This window comes from Cladophialophora yegresii (assembly GCF_000585515.1).
Source record: "Cladophialophora yegresii CBS 114405 chromosome Unknown aczIN-supercont1.4, whole genome shotgun sequence".
In the NCBI taxonomy this organism is placed as follows: domain Eukaryota; kingdom Fungi; phylum Ascomycota; class Eurotiomycetes; order Chaetothyriales; family Herpotrichiellaceae; genus Cladophialophora; species Cladophialophora yegresii.
The window spans coordinates 3,408,081-3,420,234 of NW_006913048.1; the positions used below are offsets into that span (position 1 = coordinate 3,408,081).

At 53.7% G+C, this 12,154-nt stretch overlaps 2 protein-coding genes across 2 annotated transcripts; one reads left to right on the forward strand and one right to left on the reverse strand.

Moving 5' to 3' along the window:
• Nucleotides 1-1,103: 1,103 nt before the first annotated feature.
• A1O7_06582 (uncharacterized protein) lies at nucleotides 1,104-2,132 on the forward strand (the record flags this gene model as incomplete). The annotated part of the gene is made up of 3 exons (XM_007760584.1): nucleotides 1,104-1,147; nucleotides 1,204-1,235; nucleotides 1,309-2,132. 3 exons carry the CDS (start codon nucleotides 1,104-1,106, stop codon nucleotides 2,130-2,132), a joined length of 900 nt encoding a protein of 299 aa, XP_007758774.1.
• Nucleotides 2,133-7,817: 5,685 nt separating this feature from the next.
• Nucleotides 7,818-10,679, reverse strand: A1O7_06583 (uncharacterized protein; the record flags this gene model as incomplete). Its single annotated transcript, XM_007760585.1, has 1 exon — nucleotides 7,818-10,679. The coding sequence occupies one exon, from the start codon at nucleotides 10,677-10,679 to the stop codon at nucleotides 7,818-7,820; it is 2,862 nt and encodes a 953-aa protein (XP_007758775.1).
• Nucleotides 10,680-12,154: the final 1,475 nt, after the last annotated feature.

The following is a 12,154-nucleotide window of genomic DNA, read 5'->3' on the forward strand; positions in this document are numbered from 1 at the left end:
TGCACAGCATCTGACTGCGTTTTTCAACAACTGGACGTGTCCACCGGCTCTCTCATCCACTCTTTACCCCCCTCCTACTCTTTGTGGAAGGCGGCAGTCTGCCGAACGGCGATCCCGGCCCACGGACTGCGGCGATCTCGCATCTGACATCTTCCTATGGGAAGCCAAGTGCAGACTCAGGCTTTGGGCCAAGGAGTAGTTTGCTAGGCGAGAAACCCTTGCTCACCTGGCCTGGTGTCCCCCCGAGTGAGCGGTGCTCAATGCATTTGCTTCTTTCCCATGGCTCCACGACATCGTCATGCTTGTCATGCTCCCAAGCTGGACCAGGTCCTACTGCCGATTCTCGATTGAGCATCGAACCACAGCAACTGGTCCCTATTTGCTGGTGGTTGCCCAATGCAGGCTGCATTCGTCCCAATACACTTCGGCCAACGGCAGTCGAGCCAAACTTTACCGAACAGACTGGCTGACCATATTCTGCAACTGGCTATCGGAATATAGTCCTGATGGTGCTCCTGGAAAGGCAGAGCGGGTCGTGATCGCAACTCGGCTACAACCCTGCCCAAGACTCCCTCAACTACGAGTTACCAGCACCATTTGCAGATCTGTCAGAGCACTGGACTCTATACAGTTATAGCGGAGTATCCGCCAGGTCCGCGACCTGGTCAGATTCTAGGAACTCAACTCGTCCACGACTGATTGTCGACATTCGATTAACCTTGACCATTCGCAGGCTGGCCGTTGTCGCCGTTGCACTATCGCACTTCCCATTCTCCTGGCTGCCCAATCAAACCCAGTATCCTCGTCTCCTCCTGAGCGGTTGATCTCCTTTCGCGTCAAACCGTATTGTGGCCTCCCTAGCTGGCGTTCCAGCCTTGAACACCCTGAGTCGCTCAGCTTCACGTCTCGATCCTCTCACTGGAGGACACTTTGCAGTCGGCGGCCCTGTGCTGCTGCGGGTCCTCCCTTCTGCGCGCCCGGCCTTACGTATTGTACGCCTAGGACCTCTGCACAATGTGAAAGCCGCCCAAGGTACTTGAATGATGTCGGTCGCCACAGAGATCATCCATCAGTCCACGAGTAAATACCTTCACATTATCGACATGTCAGAGTCTGGGAGTGAAGCGAGCAAAGCAGCCAAGAAGAGGTCAGTTCGATCCATTCGCCGTAGTCCTTCTACGCTTCTCACTGATTGTGTCCCAGAGAGTACAATCGCAATGCCCAGCGAGTCTTCCGTAAGTAGCTCTGCGCCTCCCGCGGATCGGGCCTCTGAATTTGCCTCTCAACGGGCACTAATTTTCCCACTAGGGCAGCGACGCAAGGAACATTTGAGCAAGCTTGAAGCATCTCAACGAGAGTTGAACAATATCCAGGTCGAGGAAGTCGAACGTCTACGCCGCGAGAATCAAGCGCTCGTGCAAGAAAACGAATCACTGAAGGCAGCCTACGGGTCGCAAGCCAGCTCACCAGGGCCGACAACCATCAGCCCTAGCGAGGTTAGAGGCTCGCCCTCTGGTTATCTTGCTTATGGCACTACACCTGGTGGCTTCTTAGGACCAGTCGCGGCCTCGCAGACGTTCGTCCCAGGCGCCGCGTCCGTTGCTTTGCCTGCACCTGCCACCACCCCATTGTCGAGTACCAGCAGCGATCCCAGCAACCTCGTGGTGGTGGTACCGAACAACATCCGCGAGATCCGCCGGTCGCTTCATCAAATGTTCGCGCCACTCCTGGAGATCCACGTTATCTCCAACCCTCAGACTCATTTGGCTACCCTCGCAGCAATGGAGCCATCGCTACCAAGCCCTCTGAAACCTTCCCAACTCCAGCTTACTACGCCACATCATGCATACATCGACATGCTTCCCTCGCCGAGCCTCAGAGACCGACTCATCGCGATCGGGCCTGCAAATACCAACACTTTTCTTACAGAGGCATGCACCATTGCATGCGACACCGAGGACACGGGACAAATGATAGTTTGGGGAGAAGATTGGCTGAATGAATTCTCGTGGGAGTTTTCGGCTAGCGTTCTGGAACGATGGGGAGGCTGGCTCCTTACTTCTGAATGGGGACAGAGAGCCAACTTTTGGCGACGACAAAGAGGAGCACCGGTTCTCCCAGGATACGACTGATGATATACGAAATTGGCGTCTATCTCTACTCGATCCCCGTGAACCCCCAGACCGGGGAAGAAGTGAGGCCAAACGGCTCGGTCTGAGCCAAGAAGCTGGAGTACAGCACAGACCAGGCCGGGGTATATATGTGGGACGGCGTCTTCTACAGCATAGTTCGATGTCTTCGTGACGGAAGGCAGTTCTCTTCGAGCCACAAATCGCCCTCGGGATAATGTGCCGGCTCCAAGAACAACTGGCTGCCCGGTTCCTTTGCTGAAAGAGGGGCGCAGGTCGCCCTTTACAACATTTCCACCTCTTTAACACTCAGAGTGCACCAATCTCGTCGTCTCTGTGCTATGTTGCTGGCGGAAGAGCCATTGCAATGCCGGTGTCTTCACGGTCTCTTATGCCGAGGAGTGGCCTCGTGTCCGATTCGACCCTGGGCGTATGCCTCATGCGCACGTGGATCTCGTCTGAGCTACGTCTTGAAGGAGGGCCGCGCGTGTATTGAGTGAGCAACTGCTATACCCTTCTCAGATAGCTCGAAAGAGTGAGGATTCAGGCATTGGGGAAGCGAAAGACTTGACGCTTTCATGCAATCTTGGGATTCCAGGTACCAGCGGATGGTCCTTAAAGGTACGAGGGTGCTCCTTCCGGGAGTTGCACCTCGAGACGTCGCTAATGCCTTGACCAGATGCGCAGAGTCGAAAAGCAGGCTCGGGCGCAGTTGTGCCGACATTGGGATCGAAGATTCGGTGAGATCGCTCGGCTTATCACGGATTTTACGTACAGAATCATGAACCACAGCATCACAGCAACTCCAACGGTTGGACTGGGGAGACGCGTGCTCACCCACTTGCGAGAGGGCCCGGATCAACAAGAAGAACGACTGTCTCGTATCCTGAAGTCAAGTCTAGACCAGCTCAGACACGAACAATGACGACGGTCAAGCACGGACTGCCATTTCAGTACTCCGTACATCGCAAAGCCTCAAACGGATGCTGATTAGCGCGCGACAAGGAGGATCAGCCTCGGACCCGTTTCGGGGCATTGATTGCCCGTCGAGGCGCACGAAGTTAACTTAATAATTATGGGCATTTCGAGCGAAGCATAAACTTTGACTGTCTGGGCTCTGTCTGTTGCGTGAATGAAAAGTTCCCACTCCGCCCAGCGGCCAGCTATCGTAGCCAACCAAAGGAAGCCCCGAACTCGAAACTTTGAAAGAAGAGCTCCATCCGTCCGCCATGCGCATGGATGCTATGCTTCAGCCGGGCTGAGCGAAACAACGAATCGCATCGAATCATACCATGACATCTTGAGGCGAGCCGTGTTCAGATGAGTCAAGTCAATGCATATCACGATAGAGTCGCTTCGCTCGGAACTCGGAGGTTCGGCCAGCCTCGCTAATCCCCCACCAGCGAAAGCGCAGCGAGTTGTGGACGGTGGCACATGGTCCCTGTTTACGGCATGGCTGTACTGGTAGAACTCTGCTTCCCATGTGTCGTGATGAGTACTCCGTACCTTAAATGCGTGTCTATCCAACAGTAGGGTAGCGCAGTAGGTGTGCGGTAGCTAGCAAAGAGTAGCCTAGCCGGTAGCGAAACCAAGCCAGTCCCGTCCCTGTGTACAGTACGGAGTAATTACATCATAACGAACATGTAGCACGGCCACGATACTCCCCATCCAGACCGGTCCCGTCCCGTCCAGTACAGTACTGTGTCCTACAACACCCATCAGTGCATCCAAGTAAGGACAACCACGTCCTAGGATAGGTGGGTAACCAAGGTATGTAGGTTCGGCCAGGCCAGATTTTTTTCTCGGAATGGACTCCGTCGCCAGCTTCGACCTGTCCGTGGAACGAAGGAACGAAGAAACGGAAAATAAAAGCAAACAAGGTATCTAGGTACCTACCTAGGTACAAGGCACAGTGTCGGTTTATGGTTTTGTAATGACTATCGTAGACAGGGCCAGATGCGCGCCCGGTGCATTTCCGTTGTATGTACTGCGTACAGTACGAGGTCCTCCCAGCAGAGAGTGTAAGTGGCCTGACTGAGGGTCGGGTCCCAGGTTGCTCTGCGTTTCTATGACACTGCCGTCGTGGCCGTGTGCACCATTGCATCCATGGCAGTGACGCTGTATTCTACCTAGGTACCTGTGAATTACATCTTCTCCAGTTTCTATCCTTGACCAATGTAATTTATTGCGTACTGTGTACTCCGTACTCTTGACCACATCCTCTGTTAAGCCACAATGGTGACTCAATGGAGGAAGGACATTGCCACCCACATGTTAGATTACTGCCTCCGGGTTGAAGGCCGTAGCTGATTGTATAGTAGCTCAGGTTTGGGTAGCCGGTCACATATCAATACGCGTCACGGTCCTTCTTTGGCGGGATATCGCCATCCCGTGGCGGTCTGAGACTCCCTGTGCTACCTACCCAGGTACCTACCTAGGCCTCAATTCACGACAAGTCGAGTCGAACATCACGTTCGCCATTGCTGCCCAATAAAGGTCGTTCGAAGGACTTACCCAGAGCTGTACTCCATACAGCATGACTTATACGGTACCACAGTATGTAGGACTGAGGCTTGGCTCTTGCGAACTGCAAGTCACGCGCCCCAGGACACGTTACCATGGCAGGCAGTGACAGGCAGCAGTTCGGGGGGTTGGTGTGGATTCAACGTCGACGACACCTCGTCCAGCACGGGCTCATGCCAGCGTGACTAACCACCAAACCGCGACGTTCGAATCAAGGCCTCCGAATCGGGCTTCCTTGTCATGCTTCAAAGGGGAATCACCTCGCCCATGCACACTACCCGCCAATCCGACCTTGATCACCTTGCTCCAATATCCTTCCACGCGGAATGCCAAACGACAGACTTCAAGCCAATCAATACGAAGCGTTCTGGCGCACCTTCACGCTCGTGGCCCCGCCACGGCGTCGGCGTCGGCGGCTGTGGCATCCTTGTGCCAGTAAGTATCGCTGAAATAGTTGTTCCTGCATGAACCGTTCGTGGAGTGGGTCGCGTCGACAAATTCACCTGCCACCGTATGGCTCTTTTGAGCACCGCAACCATGTCCCTGTGAAGTTCCATGCGGGATTGCGAGCGAGCCTCGTCGGAATTAAAATGTCGGTAGAAGGACCCCGCGTTGGGGCTGTCCTCGCGGTTTTCGGGGTCGCGGTCACGGTCGAAGTTTCCTATGGCTCTCTCCTTGGAGAGAGACGACGGTGTCTTTTTCAAAGCCCTTAATAGGCCGCCGGTCTTTAAGACATGAAAATCGATGTAGGTTTGGACGGTTGCCGCTTCCCGGTGTGCTTTGGCATACAGGTTTAGCAAGCACATGAGTGTTCACATGTTCGATCCATGCATAGCCGCCGCCGAACCTCTTCCCGCAACGGTCGATCAAATGCTCCGGAAAGCACCGTTAAGCTCGACTGCCACATCGACAGAGCAAATAGCACTCCATAGAAGTAGGACTCAACTTTCTCAAATGTGCGCTTGAGGTCGCCCCCAACGAGGACAGAGTGGTGATATTCCTCGTTCAGAGCGGGGGAGCTCATGCACCAGTATGTAACGGCGCCACATACGAAGAATACCAGGAAGTCGAACAGACTGGTCTGGGTCTGGTAGAACGCTAGGGGCCCTCTGGGAGCGATCTTCGGTGCCATGAGCAGCAATAGGTCCGAACACATTCCGCTCCAGCGAAGCAACTCATACCAGTCCCATCTCGTCCGCAACAAGACCAGGATCTGTCCATGAAAAGTCTTAAAATAATGCCAATTGTCGCCTGGCGTGATTCCGGACGAACTCCGGCGGCCCTGTTCCTTCTCCGTTTGACTGGCACTCGAGATGCACACGCATTCGGGCATGTAAGAACCCGTCCTCGCTGGGGAGACGCGACTCCGACATGCTCCTTCTATGATATCTGTTGCTTGCATGCTCTAGGGCAGCTGTCGATGCTGGAAGGTTAGGGTTTGCTGTCGCCACTGTAGATCTGGGGTCGTTCGAAGAGGTGGGTGCTGCTGTAGACGGTCCGGCTCATCATGACCCAAGGTGGAGGTGTATCAATGCAACGTGTCTTTGTATCATGCATGGACGGGATTGCGACATTTCCAAAAAAGATCAAGAATACGTGCTTCGGTGTATGGGGTGAACGCCTGCATTCTCCGCGATTGGATTGCTCGTCGACCTCCTTTGCTTGGATTCTCGTATCAGCTCATCGTCGCTGCTGGTGTCGGGCTCCGGAAATAGTATTTTTGAGAGCGGTGACTGGTTGCCGTTGGGTCGCTGGCCCGCCGCATCGTAGATCCGTCACCATTCGGGGATCGTGTTGAGGACTCTGTGTTGTCAGGACACTTTTGCCGGAGAGCTTCGACCTCGGCAGCGCTGTAGGCCCTACCAACCGGCTTGTGGGCAGGTTTATCCCAATCCAGCGTGACGAGTTATTGTTCATACACGACCAACATGTCCGATGCCTTCAAGCTGAAGCTCCCAGCCTGTCAGTCCATAGAGTCTTGAGCTTTCGTTCAATTTGTGCCGAGGCAAGTCCTTTGGCAAAGGCGACGGTCTGTTCCTTGAGGTCTTTGACCAGGTCTGTAAAAGCCAAGACGAGCTAGCCCCATTTGGCGTACTCTACTTAGTAGACACCTCCCTGACTCCCATGATCGCGGTGCTTCCAAGTGCGAAGGTGCTGGCTGGCACAATGGATCGAGAGCGACAATTACGGCAATCGACGCCGCGGTGTTGCGAGGTCTACCAAGTTATCCCTGGGGGGGGTTGAACGGAGCAACCCTCGATGTGTTGCGCTCTCTTTAATCCAGCTACAACGTCGGCCGGCCACCGTCGGGTGTCGCACCAACACTGGCCCCCACGTGCGGTGTTCGGAGTAATCATGTGGTAGGTCAAGGTCGAGGGGAGTATGGGCGGAAAGCTGGTAGTGGTCCTGGTCTGTCATGTGTGAAGAATAGCTCGGGTCGTAACACGGGTTGGCTCAGTTGTTGGGGGTGTTGCTTCATGACGGCAGAGATTATCAACCAGAGCCAGAAGTGAGAGGATCAAGAGTCACCAAGCTGCATCTTGCTACTTAGTTTATCCAGACACGAGAGTTTAATGTTGTGCAAAACTAGGAAATGAAGCACCGGACCACGTCTCCCCGGGTCACTCTCATGCTGCGCCTTGCTCTCTCAAGGCTGTCTGCCTTACTGCTATATTAGCAGATGGACGGGAAGAGCCTTGTCATTCACCCTCACCATATATTCGGCTGAGAGTGACGGACCTGCCTCCAACGACGGGACCCGCAGATGGAACGCCAATTCGAGACCTATCTCAACCTTCAGCCTTTCTTTATTCGTCACCGGCTCATGTCCCGGCTTTATGCGATCGGACGCAACCGAGTCATGTCACCCACGCCGCAAAGGACGAAGCTCTACTCGGACCCTGAATACATACATATTATGCTGATTTCTCCGCGGTGCCGTGCGCCATCTTCTCAACGCTGTTGCGTAAATGCAGCCTAGAGCTACTAGCCTAGGTCCACGCATTGAGATGTAATGCGCGTCTAGCGTGCAATACAACTAAGCTGTCGAACGCAAAAAGCCAACATCAAAGCCCAGGGGGTGAAAATGAGAATGCTGCCACAAATACCTTTATCCTGACCCTATGTTACCCATGGTCTCTGCTCTGCCGATGAGGAAAACTCCCATCACACCTTGAACTGTTTGTAGCCCTCCACCAAGCCATCGCCGCCTTTCGTGATGGCCACCCAGTCAGGGACATAATGCATTGCTTCATCAAATGCAGGAATCACTCCATTTTTATTAGCATCGCTCCATAAACACACCACTTTCCCGTTCATCGTGCCGTTGGTGCCAGCCTTCTCCTCCTCGGATGACGCATTGTCCCAACTGACATAAACAGTCCAGGCACTGCCCCATGTCCGACTCCACAGCCTAATCTCCTGGCTGCCGGCTTCAGGGACAGGGGCAAAGCGCTTGTCCTTGGCCGCCTGCCCTTTAACATGGAAACTCTTGATTGGGGTCGTATCAAAAACAAGCTTGCAGGCTCGAGTGTTCTTGCCATACAGCACAAAGCGTGCTGAGTTGTCACTGTCACTGACGTTCAAGCGGGTAACATTGAACGTCAGCCAGCTCTCGGTTTCTTTCGCAGACCGGACATGCGCAGAGGATGGATTGGCAACGTTGGGCGGGATGCCCGACCAAGAGCAGCGTTGCACGTTGCTAGAGTTAGAGGGGCCAGCGGGCGTACACTTAATTTCCTGTCCTGCCGCGCTGGGTATGTAGTCCACCGCGTGACGCGTAAAGGGTGAGACGCCCATTAAATATACAGTGTTGTTTCCTCCTTCAAGGTCGACATGCTGTTGGAAGAAGAGCTTCAGTCTGTTGTCCATCGAGAAGGGGAATGCAGTCAAGTTGTATGCCAGAGTGCCGATCATGACCAGCAGCAAAAATATCGGTACATGCCAGGTGAAGCGATGGAGGATGGGCACGAGCGGGGAGAAGAGAAGTATCGTGCAAACCGCCATCATAATGTATAGAAGGAACATCGAGCTCCCGTCCTGTCCGGTCTGGTGCAACCCTTCGGTCAGTAGCAGACCAATCTGCCCGACTATGATAACGTTGATCGGGGCCAGAACGAGTAGCTGCAACAGCCACAGGAACGACCACTGAGACTTGCTCCACTCCGGCTCGGCTTCACTGTGGGACTTTCCGTCGCTCTCTTTGGTGTCCGAGTTATGCTCTTGTTGTTCCCGACGATAGCCTCGTCTTAGCAAGCCCGACCTTTCTGTGGGTTCGTCTTCCTCATTCGCAGTAGGATGCTCTTCTTCGTCCTCATGGCCAGAAGTTGAAGTAGCCTGTGTAGGGGTCGAGCCATCTTCACCGACCAGTTTCTGACAATATGCCGACTTTTTGGGCAAACTGAATAGTTCTAGAAAGGCGACCCAGGTGGCCAGCCAGACTAGGGCTGCATAGATCAGGACGAAGTACAGGCCGACCAGGTGAAGGTGCTCTTCGAAAACCACCGCCACGATTAGGAATACCCACCAGGCGCCCCACATCCAGGAGAAGCCATAGGCCCGAGTAAGCGAGGAGGGCCGGCCGTAGTCAGCTGCTCGACAGAAGAACCATGCGACGAAGATAAAGGCCGCAGTCATCATAGACCAGACAGCCCATTCACTACTGTGGGCGATGTATTGATTCTCCTTGAAGATGAGATACGCCAGGGCAACTGGGGCTGCACAAGCCAAAAGCAGAATCAGTGGGAAACGGAAGAAACCTCGCCACCCGTACAACTTGATTTTCTCGTCTCCGTGTGGGTGATGGGCATATCGAGCGCCTGAGAAGAGGTAAAACTTGTCTGCTCGATACAACAAGGCGACGGTGATGAGAAGTATGATAGGTCCAGCGGCAAGCAGGCTGACGGACAAGGCAAAGAAAGAGTGGCTCCTCAGAATGGCAAAGGTTTGGCCAAACACATCGAACCAGAGCGCCCGGCTGCCTTGAACTTTGTTCGGGTCCAGATCCGTTCTGAGCGAGGCGGCAGTCAAGGCCTCCGAGGTTGCAACAGCTGCAGACAGCATGTGCCACAGAGAACTTTTGCCGGTGTGTCGAGAGTCATCTTGATCGGTATGGTAGCGAGCTCTGGGCCCAATAAATGCGAGATCGAGGCCACGGTAGCCCAATTTCCCATTGAACACCACGTAATCAGTCTGACTCCTGACGAGGCCTCGATTGAAACCATCTGCCGAAGTGGAGGAACCGAAAGGATATTTGGAGTGCGCATAGGCCTTCGTCACACCCTCGTCCGTGCTTCGAAAGAGGGCAGCTCTTCCTCCCGCACCAGCTCCTTCAAGGTTGAGAAATGAGCTGACCATCTTGGCCATAGGATGTTGGCTGAACACGTTTGCGCCATTGAGAAAGTCTTCTTCCCCGTTGTTCAAGAGTAGAACCAATCCATTCTTTGGGCTGTTCCGAGGCGTGGTAAAGTACTTGAGCAGCTGCAGCACACATATTACACCCACACCGTCATCCGTCGAGCCAAAGCCTGTAGAGACACTATCATAATGTGCGTTCACCAGTACGGCATTTCGTGTAGAAGGCTTTCCGTTCGGATCCTGCCACCATTTGGAAGTGTCATCCTCCTTGCCCGGCACATAGACGATAATGTTGGTCCCTTCGAAGTAAACAGAGACGCCCGAACTGGGGACAACCCCGGCAGATGAGAAGGTCAGATTGGAAACATTGTCCTCAAAGATGTATGCCGTCGCGTCATTCTCTTTTACTATCGTCTCGATTCGCTTGAGGAGCCAGTCGTGAACCGCGTCGTTGCGGCGACTGTTGTAGGGACGGTAAGAGGAAGTCAGAAGCTGAAGGTCCAGCCACGCTTCTGTAAGGTTGATGCCATGAATCGGAGTCGGCGAGCTCGGAGGTGAAGGCACAGTCGTGTGGACGATGATTAGAGCGATACCGATGGCAAGGTAAACAACGCTGCTGATAATGGTGACAGGCCAACGAGTGAATCCGAAGGGGTTAGACACCCTCGCCATCGCAGAGGAAGGGATGAGGATGCTCTTAGGACATTGGAGAACACTTGTCAATACAGAGCTGCAAGTATGCTGGCCATGGCGTAGAACTTGGTGAGGCAGCAGTCAATGTTCCCTCAAACCTGAAAGTTGAGATCATCGTGTCATGCTTTCCCCGCAGGCGAGGCGCCCCCAAATCTACAAGCATGTGCGCTGCAAACCATACCTGCATCAATGCCCCCACGCCTCATACGGGCGGGCCAACGAGGCCTTGTGGCCAAAGGCTCGCTTGTGCCTAAACAGACAAAGCCCAATCAGAAGAGCAGCGCCTAACTTGAGCTTGTAAACTAGCACGTGCGGCAACAGTGCTCTGCTAGCGTGTGGTGAAACTGCTAATGCTTGATTTCTAGAGAGATCCTTTGCTGGATCTTGTTACTCGTACCGAGTACTTCTGCGAGGGATCTCCAAGTTCGCCGGAAAGGCTGAAGAATTACAGATGGCCACGTTTTTTTGGGAGCTCACCAAAATGAAGCTCCGTTATTCTCCCAAAGCCGAAGCGTTGAACAGTCAAGGTATCCTAGCATGCACGGGGGAGCTGGAGGCCGAGGACATCCAGCGGGAACATGTTTCCTGCTGCCAGAAATTATCGGGCTCTTGAGTTGCTCGCCGTGAAGTTTGATTTTACCCTAAGTCCATCAGCACTCCAAGCAATGCAACACCGTTGGATTGATATGTCGCAGCAGTAGATTTTACACACAGTGGCCTTGGATGAAGAAGGGACGAGAACACGGGTTGCCCGTTTAGAAGAAAGCGCTCCGCCGAGTTCAGTGTCTGGACTGCCTGAGCCAGCTCTTACGATCCGAAGGATGAGCAGCCATGGCTAACATGGTCAGACATGCATGGTAAGCGTAAAACTGATGGCCGAAGCACTTGGGGACTGTGCGTGGGCAACATTGCGTAGAGCCTCGTGAGGGATAGTGCTCGGCAGTAGAGGCTCTCATCGGTAAGTTTGATGAGAGTAGAACTCTCATTTGACGCTTTACTCGCGTGCTAACAATCTCCTTCCAACAAGACGCTGGTCTCCTGAGTTAACTCCCTTCAAGTTCGTAGTTGACACCTAGCTGGTGAAGAACAGGCTTCGAATCGGGGAAAAGCTGGGCAAGAGCTCGTCGAGTTCCCCATTAAGAACAGACTGCAGTCAAAGGTAGGAGCAGACCACTGTCTGCTACTGACAAACCTGGACTGATACAAAGAGTCACGCCCTTGAAAGGGCGACAAGGAAAAGGCAATGTATGCTCAGGGGCAACACTCTTTGCGAGTCCTCGCCTAAGGCTGAGTATCGCGTGCCGATACTGTCTTGGATTGTCTTCGAGGACCGTAAATAACAATCGCCGCATTATAAGGCAGTAGCAGGGTACGGAGTTTTCGAAGGTCGCGTCGATTGCATGCAAAAGGTTTGCTGCATGTGTTGCGTTCGATGGGATTCATGGCTGCCAAAG